The 21,612-nt window shown below is 57.8% G+C and overlaps 1 protein-coding gene across 10 annotated transcripts in view; it reads left to right on the top strand.

Annotated features, from left to right (window-relative positions):
- LOC147113198 (uncharacterized) overlaps positions 1–21,612 on the top strand; it is a 337,266-nt gene that overhangs the window by 193,693 nt on the left and 121,961 nt on the right. For 9 of the 10 annotated variants that reach the window (XR_015079637.1, XM_085998113.1, XM_085998114.1 and 6 more), the window contains 3 exons: positions 4,583–4,800; positions 12,576–12,777; positions 21,304–21,453. Coding sequence is in view for 9 of the 10 variants with exons in the window: in XM_085998113.1 (XP_085854239.1) it covers positions 4,583–4,800; positions 12,576–12,777; positions 21,304–21,453 (570 nt within the window). In the remaining variant the exon portion in view is untranslated. The remainder of the gene's footprint in view (positions 1–4,582; positions 4,801–12,575; positions 12,778–21,303; positions 21,454–21,612) is intronic. The other variant, XM_085998112.1, reaches the window with a different exon arrangement.

The raw sequence follows: 21,612 nt of genomic DNA, 5'->3' as shown, positions 1-21,612 counted from the left end.
GTGTGTGTGTCGGGGGGTGTGTGTGTGTCGGGGTGTGTGTGTGTGTCGGGGTGTGTGTGTGTCGGGGGGTGTGTGTGTCGGGGGGTGTGTGTGTGTCGGGGGGTGTGTGTGTGTCGGGGTGTGTGTGTGTCGGGGTGTGTGTGTGTCGGGGGGTGTGTGTGTCGGGGTGTGTGTGTGTCGGGGGTGTGTGTGTGTCGGGGTGTGTGTGTGTCGGGGGTGTGTGTGTGTGTCGGGGGGTGTGTGTGTGTCGGGGGGTGTGTGTGTGTCGGGGGGTGTGTGTGTGTCGGGGGGTGTGTGTGTGTCGGGGTGTGTGTGTGTCGGGGGGTGTGTGTGTGTCGGGGGGTGTGTGTGTGTCGGGGGGTGTGTGTGTGTGTCGGGGTGTGTGTGTGTCGGGGGTGTGTGTGTGTCGGGGGTGTGTGTGTGTCGGGGGGTGTGTGTTGTGTGTCGGGGTGTGTGTGTGTCGGGGGTGTGTGTGTGTGTCGGGGTGTGTGTGTGTCGGGGGTGTGTGTGTGTCGGGGGTGTGTGTGTGTCGGGGGGTGTGTGTGTGTCGGGGGGTGTGTGTGTGTCGGGGTGTGTGTGTCGGGTGTGTGTGTGTGTCGGGGTGTGTGTGTGTCGGGGTGTGTGTGTGTGTCGGGGTGTGTGTGTGTCGGGGGTGTGTGTGTGTCGGGGTGTGTGTGTGTCGGGGTGTGTGTGTGTCGGGGGTGTGTGTGTCGGGGTTGTGTGTGTGTCGGGGGTGTGTGTGTGTCGGGGGGTGTGTGTGTGTCGGGGGGTGTGTGTGTGGTCGGGGGGTGTGTGTGTGTCGGGGTGTGTGTGTCGGGGGGTGTGTGTGTGTCGGGGTGTGTGTGTGTCGGGGGTGTGTGTGTGTCGGGGTGTGTGTGTGTCGGGGGGGGTGTGTGTCGGGGGTGTGTGTGTGTCGGGGTGTGTGTGTGTCGGGGTGTGTGTGTGTCGGGGGGGTGTGTGTGTCGGGGTGTGTTGTGTGTCGGGGTGTGTGTGTGTCGGGGTGTGTGTGTGTCGGGGGGGTGTGTGTGTGTCGGGGGGTGTGTGTGTCGGGGTGTGTGTGTGTCGGGGGGTGTGTGTGTCGGGGTGTGTGTGTGTCGGTGTGTGTGTGTGTCGGGGGGTGTGTGTGTCGGGGTGTGTGTGTGTGTCGGGGGGTGTGTGTGTGTCGGGGTGTGTGTGTGTCGGGGGGTGTGTGTGTGTCGGTGTGTGTGTGTGTCGGGGGTGTGTGTGTGTCGGGGGGTGTGTGTGTGTCGGGGTGTGTGTGTGTCGGGGTGTGTGTGTGTCGGGGGGTGTGTGTGTGTCGGGGTGTGTGTGTGTGTCGGGGTGTGTGTGTGTCGGGGTGTGTGTGTGTGTCGGGGGTGTGTGTTGTGTGTCGGGGTGTGTGTGGTGTCGGGGTGTGTGTGTGTGTCGGGGTGTGTGTGTGTCGGGTGTGTGTGTGTGTCGGGGGTGTGTGTGTGTCGGGGTGTGTGTGTGTCGGGGTGTGTGTGTGTGTCGGGGGGTGTGTGTGTGTCGGGGGGTGTGTGTCGGGGGTGTGTGTGTGTCGGGGGTGTGTGTGTGTCGGGGGGTGTGTGTCGGGGGTGTGTGTGTGTCGGGGTGTGTGTGTGTTGGGGGTGTGTGTGTGTGTGTCGGGGTGTGTGTGTGTGTCGGGTGTGTGTGTGTGTCGGGGTGTGTGTGTGTGTCGGGGGTGTGTGTCGGGGGTGTGTGTGTGTCGGGGTGTGTGTGTGTCGGGGTGTGTGTGTGTGTCGGGGGTGTGTGTGTGTCGGGGTGTGTGTGTGTCGGGGTGTGTGTGTGTCGGGGTGTGTGTGTGTGTCGGGGTGTGTGTGTGTGTCGGGGTGTGTGTGTGTCGGGGTGTGTGTGTGTCGGGGTGTGTGTGTGTCGGGGTGTGTGTGTGTCGGGGTGTGTGTGTGTGTCGGGTGTGTGTGTGTGTCGGGGTGTGTGTGTGTGTCGGGGTGTGTGTGTGTCGGGGTGTGTGTGTGTCGGGGTGTGTGTGTGTCGGGGTGTGTGTGTGTCGGGGTGTGTGTGTGTGTCGGGGTGTGTGTGTGTCGGGGTGTGTGTGTGTGTCGGGGGGTGTGTGTGTCGGGGTGTGTGTGTGTCGGGGTGTGTGTGTGTCGGGGTGTGTGTGTGTGTCGGGGTGTGTGTGTGTCGGGGTGTGTGTGTGTGTCGGGGGTGTGTGTGTGTCGGGGTGTGTGTGTGTCGGGGTGTGTGTGTCGGGGTGTGTGTGTGTGTCGGGGGGTGTGTGTGTGTCGGGGTGTGTGTGTGTCGGGGGTGTGTGTGTGTCGGGGTGTGTGTGTGTGTCGGGGTGTGTGTGTGTGTCGGGGGGTGTGTGTGTCGGGGTGTGTGTGTGTGTCGGGGGGTGTGTGTGTCGGGGTGTGTGTGTGTCGGGGTGTGTGTGTGTGTCGGGTGTGTGTGTGTGTCGGGGTGTGTGTGTGTCGGGGTGTGTGTGTGTCGGGGTGTGTGTGTGTGTCGGGGGTGTGTGTGTCGGGGGGTGTGTGTGTGTCGGGGGGTGTGTGTCGGGTGTGTGTGTCGGGGTGTGTGTGTGTCGGGTGTGTGTGTGTCGGGGTGTGTGGTGTGTCGGGGGGTGTGTGTGTCGGGGTGTGTGTGTGTGTCGGGGTGTGTGTGTGTCGGGGTGTGTGTGTCGGGTGTGTGTGTGTGTCGGGGTGTGTGTGTGTGTCGGGGTGTGTGTGTGCGGGGGTGTGTGTGTGTCGGGGGGTGTGTGTGTGTCGGGGGGTGTGTGTGTCGGGGGTGTGTGTGTGTCGGGGGTGGTGTGTCGGGTGTGTGTGTCGGGGGTGTGTGTGTCGGGGTGTGTGTGTGTGTCGGGGGGTGTGTGTGTGTCGGGGGGTGTGTGTGTGTCGGGGGGGTGTGGGGTGTGGGTGTCGGGGTGGGGTGTGGTGTGTGTGTCGGGGGGGGTGTGGGTGTGTGTGTCGGGGTGTGTGTGTGTCGGGGTGGGTGTCGGGTGTGTGGTGTCGGGGTGTGTGTGTCGGGGTGTGTGTGTGTGTCGGGGTGTGTGTGGGGGTGTGGTGTCGGGGGGTGTGTGGGGTGTGTGGTGTGTCGGGGGTGTGTGTGTGTCGGGGGGTGTGTGTGTGTCGGGTGTGTGTGTGTGTCGGGGGGTGTGTGTGTGTCGGGGGTGTGTGTGTGGGGTGTGTGTCGGGGTGGTGTGTGTGTCGGGGGGTGTGTGGGTGTGTGTGTCGGGGGTGTGTGTGTGTCGGGTGTGTGTGTCGGGGGTGTGTGTCGGGGTGTGTGGTGTCGGGGTGTGTGTGTGTCGGGGGGTGTCGGGGGGTGTGTGTCGGGGGTGTGTGTGTGTCGGGGTGTGTGTGTGTGTCGGGGGTGTGTGTGGTCGGGGTGTGTGTGTGTGTCGGGGTGTGTGTGTGTCGGGGTGTGTGTGTGTCGGGGGTGTGTGTGTGTGTCGGGGGGGGGTGTTGTGTGTGTCGGGGGTGTGTGTGTGTCGGGGTGTGTGTGTGTCGGGGTGTGTGTGTGTGTCGGGGTGTGTGTGTGTCGGGGTGTGTGTGTGTCGGGGGGTGTGTGTGTGTCGGGGTGTGTGTGTGTCGGGGTGTGTGTGTGTGTCGGGGGGGTGTGTGTGTCGGGGTGTGTGTGTGTCGGTGTGTGTGTGTGTGTCGGGGTGTGTGTGTGTGTCGGGGTGTGTGTGTGTGTCGGGGTGTGTGTGTGTGTCGGGGTGTGTGTGTGTCGGGGTGTGTGTGTCGGGGTGTGTGTGTGTCGGGGTGTGTGTGTGTGTCGGGGTGTGTGTGTGTCGGGGTGTGTGTGTGTCGGGGGGTGTGTGTGTGTCGGGGTGTGTGTGTGTCGGGGTGTGTGTGTGTGTCGGGGGGTGTGTGTGTGTCGGGGTGTGTGTGTGTCGGGGTGTGTGTGTGTGTCGGGGTGTGTGTGTGTGTCGGGGTGTGTGTGTGTCGCGGTGTGTGTGTGTCGGGTGTGTGTGTCGGGGTGTGTGTGTGTCGGGGTGTGTGTGTGTCAGGGTGTGTGTGTGTCAGGGTCTCTCCCACTTCCACCCGTGCTCAATGACTCTGAGCCGGAGAGGGTCGAGATGGAGACATCTCCTGCAGACGTCTTTGCTCGGGACAGTCTCGCTGTCCACACAGTCCCACAGTCTGCAGTCTAGACACAGCCTAACCTGCCATATGTTAGTCTGGCCTTATTTTATTAATTGTATTCGTTAAAACCTTTAATCAACGATTATGTATTGATATATTAATTAGTTCAACTAGTTAAACTATAAATTTAATACATTATGTTATAGTTTCCCGCATCTAGTTGAAGCCACGGCCCTAGAGAGAAATTCCTGAATCCTCACCAACCAATCACCTCACCAGAGGGCCCAGATTTAAGGTGATTGGCAAAAGGAGCCGAGGTGAGCGGCTGTGATGTGGGACACGCTGCCTGAAAGCAGATTCAATAATAACTTTCAAAAGATAAATACTTGAAGGGGGAAATGTGCCGGGCTGTGGGGAAGAGCAGGGGAGTGGGACTAATTGGAGAGGTCGTTCAAAGAGCCGGCAGAGGCACGATGGGCTGAATGGCCTCCTCCTGTGCTGTATCAGTCTACGAGGCTCTGACGTGTGTCTCTTCTTTGAAACAGCTGGCCGCGGACTGTGCACAGGGAGAGGTAGGCGAGCTGAGAGAGAAGGCCGATCGACTGGGGGAGCAGAACCCGGGATTGGCACAGGGCCTGTGGCAGGAGATGGAGGGGGCTCTGCGGGCCAGCGAGGAGCTGGCAGTAATAAACACGGAGAACAGGACCAGGCTGCAGCACGTCTCGCGACTGGAGACCTTCTTCAGAAACTACCTCGCCTTGATGTAAGTAACGGGATCATCAGTCAGTTACAAACTGCGCCTGTCAATCACTCAGACACAACATGGCACTCAAATCCTTCAATAACACAGGAACAGGAGGAGGCCCAGTCAGCCCCTCGAGCCTGTTACACAGGAACAGGAGGAGGCCATTCAGCCCCTCGAGCCTGTTACACAGGAACAGGAGGAGGCCATTCAGAACCTCGAGCCTGTTACACAGGAAAAGGAGGAGGCCACTCAGCCCCTCGAGCCTGTTACACAGGAACAGGAGGAGCCCAGTCAGCCCCTCGAGCCCGTTACACAGGAACAGGAGGAGGCCATTCAGCCCCTCGAGCCTGTTACACAGGAACAGGAGGAGGCCCAGTCAGCCCCTCGAGCCTGTGACACAGGAACAGGAGGAGGCCCATTCGGCCCCTCGAGCCTGTTACACAGGAACAGGAGGAGCCCATTCAGCCCCTCGAGCCTGTTACACAGGAACAGGAGGAGGCCATTCAGCCCCTCGAGCATGTTCCACAGGAACAGGAGGAGCCCATTCAGCCCCTCGAGCCTGTTATACAGGAACAAGAGGAGGCCATTCAGCCTCTCGAGCCCATTACACAGGAACAGGAGGAGGTCATTCAGCCCTCGAGCCTGTTACACAGGAACAAGAGGAGGCCATTCAGCCCCTCGAGCCTGTTACACAGGAACAGTAGGAGGCCATTCAGCCCCTCGAGCCTGTTACACAGGAACAGGAGGAGGCCCAGTCAGCCCCTCGAGCCTGTTACACAGGAACAAGAGGAGGCCATTCAGCCCCTCGAGCCTGTTACACAGGAACAGGAGGAGGCCATTCAGCCCCTCGAGCCTGTTACACAGGAACAGGAGGAGGCCATTCAGCCCCTCGAGTCTGTTACACAGGAACAGGAGGAGGCCCATTCAGCCCCTCGAGCCTGTTACATAGGAACAGGAGGAGGCCATTCAGCCCCTCGAACCCGTTACACAGGAACAGGAGGAGGCCATTCAGCCCCTCGAGCCTGTTACACAGGAACAGGAGGAGGCCATTCAGCTCCTCGAGCCTGTTACACAGGAACAGGATGAGGCCATTCAGCCCCTCGAGCCTGTTACACAGGAACAGGAGCAGGCCATTCAGCCCCTCGGGCCTGTTACACAGGAACAGGAGGAGGCCCAGTCAACCCCTCGAGCCCGTTACACAGGAACAGGAGGAGGCCATTCAGCCCCTCGAGCCTGTTACACAGGAACAGGAGGAGGCCATTCAGCCCCTCGAGCCTGTTACACAGGAACAGGAGGAGGCCCAGTCAGCCCCTCGAGCCTGTTACACAGGAACAGGAGGAGGCCCAGTCAGCCCCTCGAGCCTGTTACACAGGAACAGGAGGAGGCCCAGTCAGCCCCTCGAGCCCGTTACACAGGAACAGGAGGAGGCCATTCAGCCCCTCGAGCCTGTTACACAGGAACAGGAGGTGGCCGCTCAGCTCCTCAAGCCTGTTACACAGGAACAGGAGGAGGCCCAGTCAGCCCCTCGAGCCTGTTACACAGGAACAAGAGGAGGCCATTCAGCCCCTCGAGCCTGTTACACAGGAACAGTAGGAGGCCATTCAGCCCCTCGAGCCTGTTACACAGGAACAGGAGGAGGCCATTCAGAACCTCGAGCCTGTTACACAGGAAAAGGAGGAGGCCATTCAGAACCTCGAGCCTGTTACACAGGAACAGGAGGAGCCCAGTCAGCCCCTCGAGCCCGTTACACAGGAACAGGAGGAGGCCATTCAGCCCCTCGAGCCTGTTACACAGGAACAGGAGGAGGCCCAGTCAGCCCCTCGAGCCTGTGACACAGGAACAGGAGGAGGCCCATTCAGCCCCTCGAGCCTGTTACACAGGAACAGGAGGAGCCCATTCAGCCCCTCGAGCCTGTTACACAGGAACAGGAGGAGGCCATTCAGCCCCTCGAGCATGTTCCACAGGAACAGGAGGAGCCCATTCAGCCCCTCGAGCCTGTTATACAGGAACAAGAGGAGGCCATTCAGCCTCTCGAGCCCATTACACAGGAACAGGAGGAGGTCATTCAGCGCTCGAGCCTGTTACACAGGAACAAGAGGAGGCCATTCAGCCCCTCGAGCCTGTTACACAGGAACAGTAGGAGGCCATTCAGCCCCTCGAGCCTGTTACACAGGAACAGGAGGAGGCCCAGTCAGCCCCTCGAGCCTGTTACACAGGAACAAGAGGAGGCCATTCAGCCCCTCGAGCCTGTTACACAGGAACAGGAGGAGGCCATTCAGCCCCTCGAGCCTGTTACACAGGAACAGGAGGAGGCCATTCAGCCCCTCGAGTCTGTTACACAGGAACAGGAGGAGGCCCATTCAGCCCCTCGAGCCTGTTACATAGGAACAGGAGGAGGCCATTCAGCCCCTCGAACCCGTTACACAGGAACAGGAGGAGGCCATTCAGCCCCTCGAGCCTGTTACACAGGAACAGGAGGAGGCCATTCAGCTCCTCGAGCCTGTTACACAGGAACAGGATGAGGCCATTCAGCCCCTCGAGCCTGTTACACAGGAACAGGAGCAGGCCATTCAGCCCCTCGGGCCTGTTACACAGGAACAGGAGGAGGCCCAGTCAACCCCTCGAGCCCGTTACACAGGAACAGGAGGAGGCCATTCAGCCCCTCGAGCCTGTTACACAGGAACAGGAGGAGGCCATTCAGCCCCTCGAGCCTGTTACACAGGAACAGGAGGAGGCCCAGTCAGCCCCTCGAGCCTGTTACACAGGAACAGGAGGAGGCCCAGTCAGCCCCTCGAGCCTGTTACACAGGAACAGGAGGAGGCCCAGTCAGCCCCTCGAGCCCGTTACACAGGAACAGGAGGAGGCCATTCAGCCCCTCGAGCCTGTTACACAGGAACAGGAGGTGGCCGCTCAGCTCCTCAAGCCTGTTACACAGGAACAGGAGGAGGCCCAGTCAGCCCCTCAAGCCTGTTACACAGGAAAAGGAGGAGGCCCAGTCAGCCCCTCGAGCCTGTTACACAGGAACAGGAGGAGGCCATTCAGACCCATGGACCTGTTACACAGGAACAGGAGGAGGCCCATTCAGCCCCTCGAGCCTGTTACACAGGAACAGGTGGAGACCCATTCAGCCCCTCGAGCCTGTTACACAGGAACAGAAGGCGGCCCAGTCAGCCCCTCGAGCCTGTTACACAGGAGCAGGAGGAGGCCATTCAGCCCCTCGAGCCTGTTACACAGGGACAGGAGGAGGCCATTCAGCCCCTCGAGCCTGTTACACAGGGACAGGAGGCGGCCCAGTCAGCCACTTGAGCCCGTTACACAGGAACAGGAGGAGGCCATTCAGACCCATGGGCCTGTTACACAGGAACAGGAGGAGGCCATTCAGCCCCTTGAGCCTGTTACACAGGAACAGAGGAGGCCCATTCAGCCCCATAGGACTGTTACACAGGAACAGGAGGAGGCCATTGAGCCCCTCGAGCCTGTTACACAGGAGCAGGAGGAGGCCATTCAGCCCCTCGAGCCTGTTACACAGGAACAGGAGGAGGTCATTCAGCCCCATGGGCCTGTTACACAGGAACAGGAGGAGGCCCATTCAGCCCCATGGGCCTGTTACACAGGAACAGGAGGAGGTCATTCCGCCCCTCGAGCCTGTTACACAGGAACAGGAGGAGGCCATTCAGCCCATCGAGCCTGTTACACAGGAACAGGAGGAGGCCCATTCAGCCCCATGGGCCTGTTACACAGGAACAGGAGGAGGCCCATTCAGCCCCTCGAGCCCTTTACACAGGAACAGGAGGAGGCCATTCAGCCCCTCGAGCCTGTTACACAGGAACAGGAGGAGGCCCAGTCAGCCCCTCGAGCCTGTTACACAGGAACAAGAGGAGGCCATTCAGCCCCTCGAGCCTGTTACACAGGAACAGGAGGAGGCCATTCAGCCCCTCGAGCCTGTTACACAGGAACAGGAGGAGGCCATTCAGCCCCTCGAGTCTGTTACACAGGAACAGGAGGAGGCCCATTCAGCCCCTCGAGCCTGTTACATAGGAACAGGAGGAGGCCATTCAGCCCCTCGAACCCGTTACACAGGAACAGGAGGAGGCCATTCAGCCCCTCGAGCCTGTTACACAGGAACAGGAGGAGGCCATTCAGCTCCTCGAGCCTGTTACACAGGAACAGGATGAGGCCATTCAGCCCCTCGAGCCTGTTACACAGGAACAGGAGCAGGCCATTCAGCCCCTCGGGCCTGTTACACAGGAACAGGAGGAGGCCCAGTCAACCCCTCGAGCCCGTTACACAGGAACAGGAGGAGGCCATTCAGCCCCTCGAGCCTGTTACACAGGAACAGGAGGAGGCCATTCAGCCCCTCGAGCCTGTTACACAGGAACAGGAGGAGGCCCAGTCAGCCCCTCGAGCCTGTTACACAGGAACAGGAGGAGGCCCAGTCAGCCCCTCGAGCCTGTTACACAGGAACAGGAGGAGGCCCAGTCAGCCCCTCGAGCCCGTTACACAGGAACAGGAGGAGGCCATTCAGCCCCTCGAGCCTGTTACACAGGAACAGGAGGTGGCCGCTCAGCTCCTCAAGCCTGTTACACAGGAACAGGAGGAGGCCCAGTCAGCCCCTCAAGCCTGTTACACAGGAAAAGGAGGAGGCCCAGTCAGCCCCTCGAGCCTGTTACACAGGAACAGGAGGAGGCCATTCAGACCCATGGACCTGTTACACAGGAACAGGAGGAGGCCCATTCAGCCCCTCGAGCCTGTTACACAGGAACAGGTGGAGACCCATTCAGCCCCTCGAGCCTGTTACACAGGAACAGAAGGCGGCCCAGTCAGCCCCTCGAGCCTGTTACACAGGAGCAGGAGGAGGCCATTCAGCCCCTCGAGCCTGTTACACAGGGACAGGAGGAGGCCATTCAGCCCCTCGAGCCTGTTACACAGGGACAGGAGGCGGCCCAGTCAGCCACTTGAGCCCGTTACACAGGAACAGGAGGAGGCCATTCAGACCCATGGGCCTGTTACACAGGAACAGGAGGAGGCCATTCAGCCCCTTGAGCCTGTTACACAGGAACAGAGGAGGCCCATTCAGCCCCATAGGACTGTTACACAGGAACAGGAGGAGGCCATTGAGCCCCTCGAGCCTGTTACACAGGAGCAGGAGGAGGCCATTCAGCCCCTCGAGCCTGTTACACAGGAACAGGAGGAGGTCATTCAGCACCATGGGCCTGTTACACAGGAACAGGAGGAGGCCCATTCAGCCCCATGGGCCTGTTACACAGGAACAGGAGGAGGTCATTCCGCCCCTCGAGCCTGTTACACAGGAACAGGAGGAGGCCATTCAGCCCATCGAGCCTGTTACACAGGAACAGGAGGAGGCCCATTCAGCCCCATGGGCCTGTTACACAGGAACAGGAGGAGGCCCATTCAGCCCCTCGAGCCCTTTACACAGGAACAGGAGGAGGCCATTCAGCCCCTCGAGCCTGTTACACAGGAACAGGAGGAGGCCACTCAGCCCCTCGAGACTGTTACACAGGAAGAGGAGGAGGCCATTCAGCCCCTCGAGCCCGTTACACAGGAACAGGAAGAGGCCACTCAGCCCCTCGAGCCTGTTACACAGGAACAGGAGGAGGCCATTCAGCCCCTTGAGCCTGTTACACAGGAACAGGAAGAGGCCACTCAGCCCCTCGAGTCTGTTGCACAGGAACAGGAGGAGGACATTCAGCACCTTCAGCCTGTTACACAGGAACAGGAGGAGTCCATTCAGTCCCTCGAGCCTGTTACACAGGAACAGGAGGAGGCCATTCAGCCCCTCGAGCCTGTTACACAGGAACAGGAGGAGGCCACTCAGCCCCTCGAGCCTGTTACACAGGAACAGGAGGAGGCCATTCAGCCCCTTGAGCCTGTTACACAGGAACAGGAAGAGGCCACTCAGCCCCTTGAGCCTGTTACACAGGAACAGGAGGAGGCCATTCAGCCCCTTGAGCCTGTTACACAGGAACAGGAGGAGGCCATTCAGCCCCTTGAGCCTGTTACACAGGAACAGGAACAGGCCATTCAGCCCCCTCGAGCCTGTTACACAGGAACAGGAGGAGTCCATTCAGTCCCTCGAGCCTGTTACACAGGAACAGGAGGAGGCCATTCAGCCCCTCGAGCCTGTTACACAGGAACAGGAGGAGGCCACTCAGCCCCTCGAGCCTGTTACACAGGAACAGGAGGAGGCCATTCAGCCCCTCGGGCCTGTTACACAGGAACAGGAGGAGGCCACTCAGCCCTTCGAGCCTGTTACACAGGAACAGGAGGAGGCCATTCAGCCCCTTGAGCCTGTTACACAGGAACAGGAAGAAGCCATTCAGCCCCTTGAGCCTGTTACACAGGAACAGGAGGAGGCCATTCAGCCCCTTGAGCCTGTTAGACAGGAACAGGAAGAGGCCATTCAGCCCCTCGAGCCTGTTACACAGGAACAGGAGGAGACCCATTCAGCCCCTCGAGCCCGTTACAGAGGAACAGGAGGAGGCCATTCAGCCCCTCGAGCCCGTTACACAGGAACAGGAGGAGGCAATTCAGCCCCTCGAGCCTGTTACACAGGAACAGGAGGAGGCCATTCAGCCCCTTGAGCCTGTTACACAGGAACAGGAGGAGGCCATTCAGCCCCCTCGAGCCTGTTACACTGGAACAGGAGGAGGCCACTCAGCCCCTCGAGCCCGTTACACAGGCACAGGAGGAGGCCACTCAGCCCCTCGAGCCTGTTACACAGGAACAGGAGGAGGCCATTCAGCCCCTCAAGCCTGTTACACAGGAACAGGAGGAGGCCACTCAACCCCTCGAGCCTGTTACACAGGAACAGGAGGAGGCCACTCAGCCCCTCGAGCCTGTTACACAGGAACAGGAGGAGGCCACTCAGCCCCTCGAGCCTGTTACACAGGAACAGGAGGAGGCCACTCAGCCCCTCGAGCCTGTTACACAGGAACAGGAGGAGGCCACTCAGCCCCTCGAGCCTGTTACACAGGAGCAGGAGGAGGCCACTCAGCCCCTCGAGCCCATTACACAGGAACAGGAGGAGGCCACTCAGCCCTTCGAGCCTGTTCCCCCTTTCAATCAGATCGTGGCTGATCAGCACCTCAACTCCATTTACCCACCTTTGCTCCATATCCCTCGATACTCTTACCCAGCAAAAATCTATCGATCTCGGCCTTGAAATTGAGCCCCAGCACCCTCAGCCTTTTGGGGGAGAGAGTTCCAGATTTCCACCACCCTTTGTGTGGAGAAGTGCTTCCTGACATCACCCCTGAACGGCCGGGCTCTGATTTTAAGGTTCTGCCCCCTTGTTCTGGACTCCCCCCACCAGAGGAAGGAGTTTCTCTCTATCCACCCGATCGAATCCCTTTATCATCTTAAACACCTCGATCAGATCACCCCTCAACCTTCTACCCTCGCGGGAATACAAGCCCAGTCTGTGGAACCTGGCCTCGTAATTTAACCCTTTCAGCCCCGGTACCATTCTGGTGAATCTGCGCCGCTCCCCCTCCGAGGCCAGTTTATCCTTCCTGAGGTGCGGGGCCCAGAACTGAACCCAGTGTCCAGGTGGGGTCTGACCAGAGCTCAGTACAGCTGCAGCACAACTTCCACCCCTTTGTGTTCCAGCCCTCGAGACAAAGGTCAACGTTCCGTTAGCCTGGAATCCGGGCAGAGAAACCCCTCTTTGACCTTTCTGCCCCTGTTTGAAGTGTTGCTGTGACAGGCGAACCTTTGGCGCTCAGAGACGACTCCTCTTGGTGTGTCTGTTCTGTTTTTTTTTTTGCGTTCAGCTCCTGGACAGAGGAGACGAGGGCTTCCATCTTCTCGGGCAGCCCCAAGACTGCCGCGAAGGATCGGGAGCTCCGGCCGGAGATGGCGGAGCCGGGAGACATAGACCTGGACAGGGAGATCGAGCAGAAGTTCGAGGAATTTGAAGAGCTGTCGAACGCTGGGATGAAGCTTGTCGAGGAGGACCATCGCGCCTCCGTGACGGTACTTGCTGCCCTGTTGCCCAGACCCGAGTCTCCTGTCCTGAGGGGAAACGTTCCAAGACCTCTGTTAGAGTGCAGGTGCCCAGAAAACCCACAACCTCAATTGGAGTGTTGGGTCCAACTCTGGGCTCCGCGCTTTAGGAAGGATGTCAAAGCTTGGGAGAGGGTGCGGAGGAGATTCACTAGAATGGTCCCAGGGATGAGGGACTTCAGTTACGTGGATAGACTGGAGAAGCTGGGGTTGTTCTCCTTGGAGCAGAGAAGGTTGAGAGGAGATTTGATGGAGGTGCTCAAAATCATGAGGGGTCTGGACAGAGTAGAGAGAGAGAAACTGTTCCCATTGGTGGAAGGATCGCGAACCAGAGGACACAGATTTAAGGTGATTGGCAAAAGAACCAAAGACGACATGAGGAAAAAGTAATTTACGCAGCGAGTGGTTGTGATCTGGAATGCGCTGCCTGAAAGGGCGAAGGAAGCAGATTCAATAGGAACTTTCAAAAGGGATTTGGATAAATACTTGAAGGGGAAAATTTTACAGGGCTATGGGGAACAGCGGGGGAGTGGGACTGATTGGCTCGTTGAAAGATCCGGCACAGGCTCGACGGGCCGAACGGCCTCCTCCTGTGCTGTGAGATTCTTTCATGCTTTGAATTTCCAGGAGGAATGAGTGAATTACTTCGACACAAAAGGCAGACTCGCGCCTTTCATACCCTCGGGATGTCCCTCACCCTTTACAGCCAGTTACAGCCAGCAAAGGACTTTGTCAAGTGAAGTCACTGTTGGGATGTGGCAAAGGTGGCAGCTAATTTGTGCACTGCAAGATCCCACAGACAGCAATGTGATAATGACCAAATGATCTGCTTTTTTAATGATGTTGGATGATGGATAAATATTGCCCAGGGTGTTAGATCCGTGGTTCAGTGGATAAATAATTACACGGATGCTGTACATTAACAAATAACAGGTCTTTACTGGAGGAGGGTAATCTCTAGACTGGGTACAGAGGCATGCGCAAAGCTTATATACCGGTGTGGTCACTGCCGGTACTACAGTATACAGGAGCTGTAAAAAGTAGTTCTGACTTAAAGCACATACACTACAATTCCTCCGTTTTTAGATTAATAATACCCCCTTAATATTCAAATAACAATTACATTTTTACATGTACATTCAATAACAAAAGTCCATTTATAGATTCAGTCTTTGGGGCGGCTTCCTGGCCCTTTCGGGATAGCGCCTTTCCGGAGGTTCTTGTTCTTGGTGCAGAGGCGATTCTGACCCCCTTTCATCGGGTAGTTCATCGGGTTCCACTGCTACTGGGTCTGAAGTAGATGCTACCGGTATGTCGGGTTCATCCCCAGGTACTCGAGACATGGGGTTGACGCATTCCTGTGATGCTAAGATCTGATCGATGTGGCGCCTCACAATGTTCTCCCCGACATCCACTGTGTACATTAATGGCCCCTGCCTTGTACATATCGTTCCGGGTTGCCACTTCTCTGTTCGATAGTCCCGGGCCAAGACTGGTTGCCCTACATTGAAGCTCCTTGTCGGCTTCTCGTTGATGTGCTGGAATTGTTTGTCCTCAACATTTCTTCGCACATTTGGTCTGAGCAAGTCCAGACGAGATCTCAACCTTCGGTTAAAGAACATCATGGCCGGGGTCTGGTTGGTAACTGCATGTGTCGCGTTTCGGTAGGCTAATAAGAAATTGTCCATCTTATGCTGTAGTGGAATTTCCTCGTCGCACATGGCCTTTATCGCCTTCTTAAAGGTTTGCACGAACCTCTCAGCCAATCCATTGGTGGCTGGATGATACGGGGCGGATGTGTAATGCCTTACCCCATTCCTTTTCATGAATTTTTGGAACTCGTCGGACACAAACTGTGGTCCATTATCAGAGCAGATCGGCTCTGGCAAACCGTTTCTGGCAAATATGGTCCGTAGGACTGCAATCGTTTTCTCTGTAGTGGTTGAAGACATCTTTATCACCTCAGGCCACTTTGAATGAGCATCCACTGCTATTAAGAACATTGAGTCCATGAATGGACCAGCGAAATCAATGTGCACCCATTGCCATGGAGAGGAGGGCCACTCCCATGGGTGTAGAGGGGCATGTGGTGGTGCATTTTGGACCTTCTGGCATCCTGAGCAGCTCTTGGTTAGGTCCTCGATTTGTTGATCGATCCCCGGCTACCAAGCCCTAGCAAGGCTTTTCATTTTCACTCCCCCCAGATGACCTTCATGTAGCTCATTTAGCACTCTCTCCCTTAACTTGGGTGGAATCACCACTCTGGATCCACACATCACTGTCCCCTGGCATACTGACAGCTGTTCTCTTCTGGATGAGAATGCTGGCAACAGCGAGTCGCCATGTGTTGGCCATCCCCTCACCGTCAATTCATATACCCGTGACAGCATCGGATCATTGCGGGTCTCCTTCTCTATATCCGCGTTAGTTACTGGCAATCGTTCAATTATTGACGAATAAAATATCTCGATAGGGTCCACTGCTGGTGCTTCCTCCACAGCAGGCAGTGGCAGGCGCCATAGCCCATCAGCGTTTCCATGCTGTTTCGTGCCTTTATATTCTATTTCATATTGATTCGCCCCTAGAAACAGGGACCATCTTTTTAACCGTTGTGCCGTCATTACTGGAACGCCCTTCTTAGGATTAAAGATGGAGACAAGTGGTTGGTGGTCAGTCAGCAAGGTGAACTTCTGCCCATGCAGATAGTGGTTGAATTTTTTTACTCCCCATACTAGGCTGAGGGCCTCCCTGTCAATCTGGGCGTAGTTGCGCTCGGCTGAGGTTAGTGACTGAGACGCAAAGGCTACTGGCCTCTCCAACCCGTCTGGGAATTTGTGCGACAGCACCGCTCCAATGCCGTAGGGTGATGCATCACATGCCAAACGAATTGGTAGTGCTGGGTTGAAATGGGCCAACACCTCTTTTGATGTGATCAATTCTTTACACTTCTGGAAAGCTCGTCTACGTTCGTCATCCCACTTCCATGGTACCCCTGTTTGCAGTAGGGTGTTCAGCGGGTGTAATACCATAGACAAATTGGGTAAGAACTTGTGGTAGTAGTTTACCAGCCCGAGGAACGACCTCAGTTGTGACACATTTTCCGGTGCTGGAGCCTTGACTACTGCCTCAATCTTGTCAGGGGACTTATGTAACCCCTCGATGACGTGGCCGCAATATGAGATCTGTTTCTGGAAAAACTCGCACTTGTGGCGATTAGCTCGTAGCCCATATTCCTTTAATCTGGCGAGCACCTTCTCCAAGTTAGCGAGGTGATCACCGTCATTTTCGCCCGTGACCAAGATGTCGTCCAAATAACACTGGGTCCCTGGAATCCCTTGCAGGACCTGATCCATCGCCCTTTGCCAGATAGCCGGAGCCGAGGCTACTCCAAACACCAGCCGGTTGTATTGATAGAGACCTTTATGGGTGTTGATCGTAAGGTAATGTTTCGAAGCTTCTTCTACCTCCATTTGCAAGTACGCCTGGGCTAGATCAATTTTGGTGAAGCGTTTACCACCAGATAGCGAGGCGAAAATATCCTCAATTCGTGGAAGCGGATATTGCACCGTGTGAAGGACTGGGTTCACTGTCACCTTAAAATCCCCACAGATGCGGACCTTCTTTGGTTCCCCAGGCGTATTACTCAACGACCTCTTCATTACAGGAACGATGGGTGTCGCCCACTCGCTCCAGTCCACTTTGGACAGTACTCCTGAACGTTCCAACCCTTCCAGCTCTGCTTCAACAGCTGGTCTGATCGCATAAGGCACTGGTCTGGCCTTCAGAAACTTTGGCCTTGCATTATCCTCTATTTAGGTTATATTATGTAGTTTCAGACAACCCAGCTCCTTGCTGTGTCACTCCTTGCTTGAGTCTGTGTCACTTTTCTGTTCGTCTGAACCACTGTCCATCACCTGGTGTACCTTTTTGTACTTCTCCTATGGAGATGTCTTACTGTTGGTTTTCTTCCCAGACCTGCAGACTCTTGCTATGTGTCCTGCTTTCCCACACTGTCTGCACACTTGGTCCTTGAACCAACAATCTTTCTGGTCATGTGTTGTTCTGCCGCAGCGATAGCACTTCCCTGTTCCATAGGTCATTTCATTGGTGCCATATTCTTGCGGTCTCCGTTGTATCTCTGCAGCGCCCCTTGCGGCTGCTTCGTGTGATACTGCCATACTGAAAGCTTTGTCCAGCGCAAGGTCCTTTTCTGACAGAAGCCGTTTCTGGGTTCCTTCCCTTTGTAGCCCACACACAAACTTGTCCCTTAACGTGTCTGCTAGTCCCGCTCCAAACTGGCAGTATTTCGATAGCTTGCGCAGTTCCGTTAGGTACTCAGCATTGCTTTCGTCTTTGTGTTGGTTCCTTTTATGGAACTTAAATCGTTCTGCTATCAGCAGCGGTGTGGGGTTTAAGTGGTCCTGTAGGATTTCTACTATGCTTTCAAAATTCTTGTTTACCGGCTTCTCTGGGGTTATTAGATTTCGCAGTAACCCATAAGTTTTTGCACCCATGGAATTTAACAGAACCAGTGCTTTATTAGCATCTGGCACTTCATTCGCCCTGCAGTACACCTCAATACCTTCCACATATGTCGCCCAATCTTCGACGTCATTGTCGAACGTAGAGATACTGCCACTCTTCGGCATTCTTGGTTGTGCGTTAACTATCACCAATGGCGCCTCCCGCGCTTCCCCTTCTTCTCCGTTGGCACAAAATGGCGTCTCCCACGCTTTCCTTCCTTCCCGCGCTCGCCCGTCTTCTCCGCTGCGGCTTCGCAAAATGGCGTCTCCCGCGCTCTTCCTTCTTCTCCGTGGCTCAATGGCGCCTCCCGCGCTCTCCCTGCTTCTCCGCGGCTCAATGGCGTCTCCCGCACTCTCCCTGCTTCTCCGCGGCTCAATGGCGTCTCCCGCGCTCTCCCTGCTTCTCCGCGGCTCAATGGCGTCTCCCCTTGCTTCGCCCCGTGGACCCTGATCAGCCCGTGATCCCTGGCTGTGCTCTGCGCATTCCTTTCTTGATATTTGTCGACGCCTCTCAGTCTAGAACCCGGCTGTTTCTTACCCTCTCTCCGGTTTGCAGTATTTTTCCTTGACGCCGCTCAGTGATCAACCCCCGGCTGCGCCCTGCTCTCTTCACCCTCTTCTTACCCCGTCGACGCTGCTCGGCTCTCTCTCTCTGCCGTCGGTCGGCTCCAGCCGCCGCTGCTCGGGAAGGGTCTGCTCTGGACCTGTCGTCGGTCTCTTACTGCTCGTTGTGGCTGGGGAACCAAGCCCGGCTCTCCACAGCCTCCCCAGTGAAGTTGGATCTCTGCCTGACTGCTGGGCGGTTGCTCGCGGTCGACGCCCGTGTTCCTGGACTCGACTATTTTTTTTTTTCTGTTTTATGTTGCAGGTAGATTCGCACCAACACTCGTCGCCACTGTTAGATCCGTGGTTCAGTGGATAAATAATTACACGGATGCTGTACATAAACAAATAACAGGTCTTTACTGGAGGAGGGTAATCTCCAGGCTGGGGTACAGAGGCATGCGCACAGCTTATATACCGGTGTGGTCACTGCCGGTACTACAGTATACAGGAGCTGTAAAAAGTAGTTCTGACTTAAAGCACATACACTACACAGGGCACCGGGAGATCTCCTCTACTGGTCTTCAAATAGTGCTTCAAATAGATCCAGGGGATCTTTTACATCCACATGAAAGAGCAGACGGGCCCTCGGTTTAACGTCTCATCTGAAAGACGGCACCTCTGACAGTGCAGCACTCCCTCAGTACTGCCCCTCCGACAGTGCAGCGCTCCCTCAGTACTGACCCTCCGACAGTGCAGCGCTCCCTCAGTACTGACCCTCCGACAGTGCAGCGCTTGCTCAGTACTGACCCTCCGACAGTGCAGCGCTCCCTCAGTACTGCCCCTCCGACAGTGCGGCGCTCCCTCAGTACTTCCCCTCCGACAGTGCAGCGCTCCCTCAGTACTGCCCCTCCGACAGTGCAGCGCTCCCTCAGTACCGCCCCTCTGACAGTGCAGCGCTCCCTCAGTACTGGCCCTCCGACAGTGCAGCGCTCCCTCAGTACTGCCCCTCCGACAGTGCAGCGCTCCCTCAGTACCGCCCCTCCGACAGTGCAGTGCTCCCTCAGTACTGCCCCTCCGACAGTGCAGCGCTCCCTCAGTACTGCCCCTCCGACAGTGCAGCGCACCCTCAGTACTGACCCTCCGACAGTGCAGCGCTCCCTCAGTACTTCCCCTCCGACAGTGCAGCGCTGCCTCAGTACTGCCCCTCCGACAGTGCAGCGCTCCCTCAGTACCGCCCCTCCGACAGTGCAGCTCTCCCTCAGTACCGCCCCTCCGACAGTGCAGCGCTCCCTCAGTACTGCCCCTCCGACAGTGCAGCGCTCCCTCAGTACTGCCCCTCCGACAGTACAGCGCTCCCTCAGTACTGACCCTCTGAGAGTGCAGCGCTCCCTCAGTACTGACCCTCCGACAGTGCAGCGCTCCCTCAGTACTGCCCCTCCGATAGTGCGGCGCTCCCTCAGTACTGCCCCTCCAACAGTGCAGCACTCCCTCAGTACTGCCCCTCCGACAGTGCGGCGCTCCCTCAGTACTGCCCCTCCGACACTGCAGCGTTCCCTCAGTACTGACCCTCCGACAGTACAGCGCTCCCTCAGTACTGACCCTCCGACAGTGCAGCGCTCCCTCAGTACTGCCCCTCCGACAGTGCGGCGCTCCCTCAGTACTGCCCCTCCGACAGTGCAGCGCTCCCTCAGTACTGCCCCTCCGACAGTGCAGCACTCCCTCAGTACTGCCCCTCCGACAGTGCAGCACTCCCTCAGTACTGCCCCTCCGACAGTGCGGCGCTCCCTCAGTACTGCCCCTCCGACAGTGCGGCGCTCCCTCAGTACTGCCCCTCCGACAGTGCAGCGCTCCCTCAGTACTGCCCCTCCGACAGTGCAGCGCTCCCTCAGTACTGCCCCTCCGACAGTGCGGCACTCCCTCAGTACTGCCCCTCCGACAGTGCGGCGCTCCCTCAGTACTGCCCCTCCGACAGTGCAGCGCTCCCTCAGTACCGCCCCTCCGACAGTGCAGCTCTCCCTCAGTACCGCCCCTCCGACAGTGCAGCGCTCCCTCAGTACTGCCCCTCCAACAGTGCAGCACTCCCTCAGTACTGCCCCTCCGACAGTGCAGCGCTCCCACAGTACTGACCCTCCGACAGTGCAGCGCCCCCTCAGTACTGCCCCTCCAACAGTGCGGCGCTCCCTCAGTACTGCCCCTCCGACAGTGCAGCGCTCCCTCAGTACTGCCCCTCCGACAGTGCAGCGCTCCCTCAGTACTGCCCCTCCGACACTGCAGCGTTCCCTCAGTACTGACCCTCCGACAGTACAGCGCTCCCTCAGTACTGACCCTCTGACAGTGCAGTGCTCCCTCAGTACTGACCCTCCGACAGTGCAGCGCTCCCTCAGTACTGCCCCTCCGATAGTGCGGCGCTCCCTCAGTACTGCCCCTCCAACAGTGCAGCACTCCCTCAGTACTGCCCCTCCGACAGTGCAGTGCTCCCTCAGTACTGCCGCTCCGACAGTGCAGCACTCCCTCAGTACTGCCCCTCCGACAGTGCAGCGCTCCCTCAGTACTGCCCCTCCGACAGTGCAGCACTCCCTCAGTACTGCCCCTCCGACAGTGCGGCGCTCCCTCAGTACTGCCGCTCCGACAGTGCGGCGCTCCCTCAGTACTGCCCTTCCGACAGTGCAGCGCTCCCTCAGTACTGCCCCTCCGACAGTGCGGCGCTCCCTCAGTACTGACCCTCCGACAGTGCAGCACTCCCTCAGTACTGCCCCTCCGACAGTGCAGCACTCCCTCAGTACTGCCCCTCCGACAGTGCGGCGCTCCCTCAGTACTGCCGCTCCGACAGTGCAGCACTCCCTCAGTACTGCCCCTCCGACAGTGCGGCGCTCCCTCAGTACTGCCGCTCCGACAGTGCAGCACTCCCTCAGTACTGCACTGCAGTGTCTGCCTGGATTTTTGTGCTCAAGTCTCTGGAGTGGGACTTGAACCCACGACCCTCTGACTCGGGCGAGTGTGCTGCCCACTGAGCCACCGCTGACACCCACAGTGTTTTTATCTGGAGCCAAGCGGAACGATCCCAGCTCCCAGTGACAGGTCTTCCCCTCCAGGTCCCATCAGTGAGCTAAGCGAAGCTCTGCCGGCCAGCTCTTGCTGGTATCTGCCAACTGTGGATCGACTGGTTCCATTCTCCCGTTCCCAGGCCTCTCTGTTCAAAGCCCAAAGGAGATTCCCTTCCCCGCTGCTCCAATGAGGACAGTCCCCGGCTAGTCCACGGACTGTTAGGAAGCACAGGTTGGAGCAGTCACTGGGCTTGAGGGCCCAATCCGATCCCACGCACACCAAGTGGGGTCATCGACACAGACGCCCCTTGGACATGCAGCCTCCAGGCTGAGCCGAGTTTCCCTCGCCCCGCTCTGAGTTGCTTCTTGTCTCTGTTGTCCAGATGAAGGTGAGGCTGCAGGAGGTGAAGCGAGGGTTGCTGTGTGTGCTGCTGTGCTGGCAATCACCGAATGAGCGACGGAGGGAGAGCCAGGGTGGAGCCGCGGACTCAGGATCCAGGCAGACTCCAGCTTCAGTCCTTCCTGCTGAGCCGGTGAGTCGAGCAGGTCCCTTCACTCCCGGCCTCGCTGCCGGGGCTGGCGTTTATTGCCAGTCCCACGCTGCCCTGGAGAAGGTGACGGTGAGCCTTCTTGTAGTTTAATACACCTGGGCCTAGTAATTCAGTTGGGCGCGCCAGCCGTTAGCGCCTTAG

The sequence above is a fragment of the Somniosus microcephalus genome, chromosome 9 (assembly GCF_052327205.1).
Source record: "Somniosus microcephalus isolate GS21.2 chromosome 9, FLI_Smic_1.0, whole genome shotgun sequence".
Lineage (NCBI taxonomy): Eukaryota > Metazoa > Chordata > Chondrichthyes > Squaliformes > Somniosidae > Somniosus > Somniosus microcephalus.
Note: the sequence above shows the minus strand (reverse complement) of the source record. Positions and strands in the feature narration are given on the sequence as shown.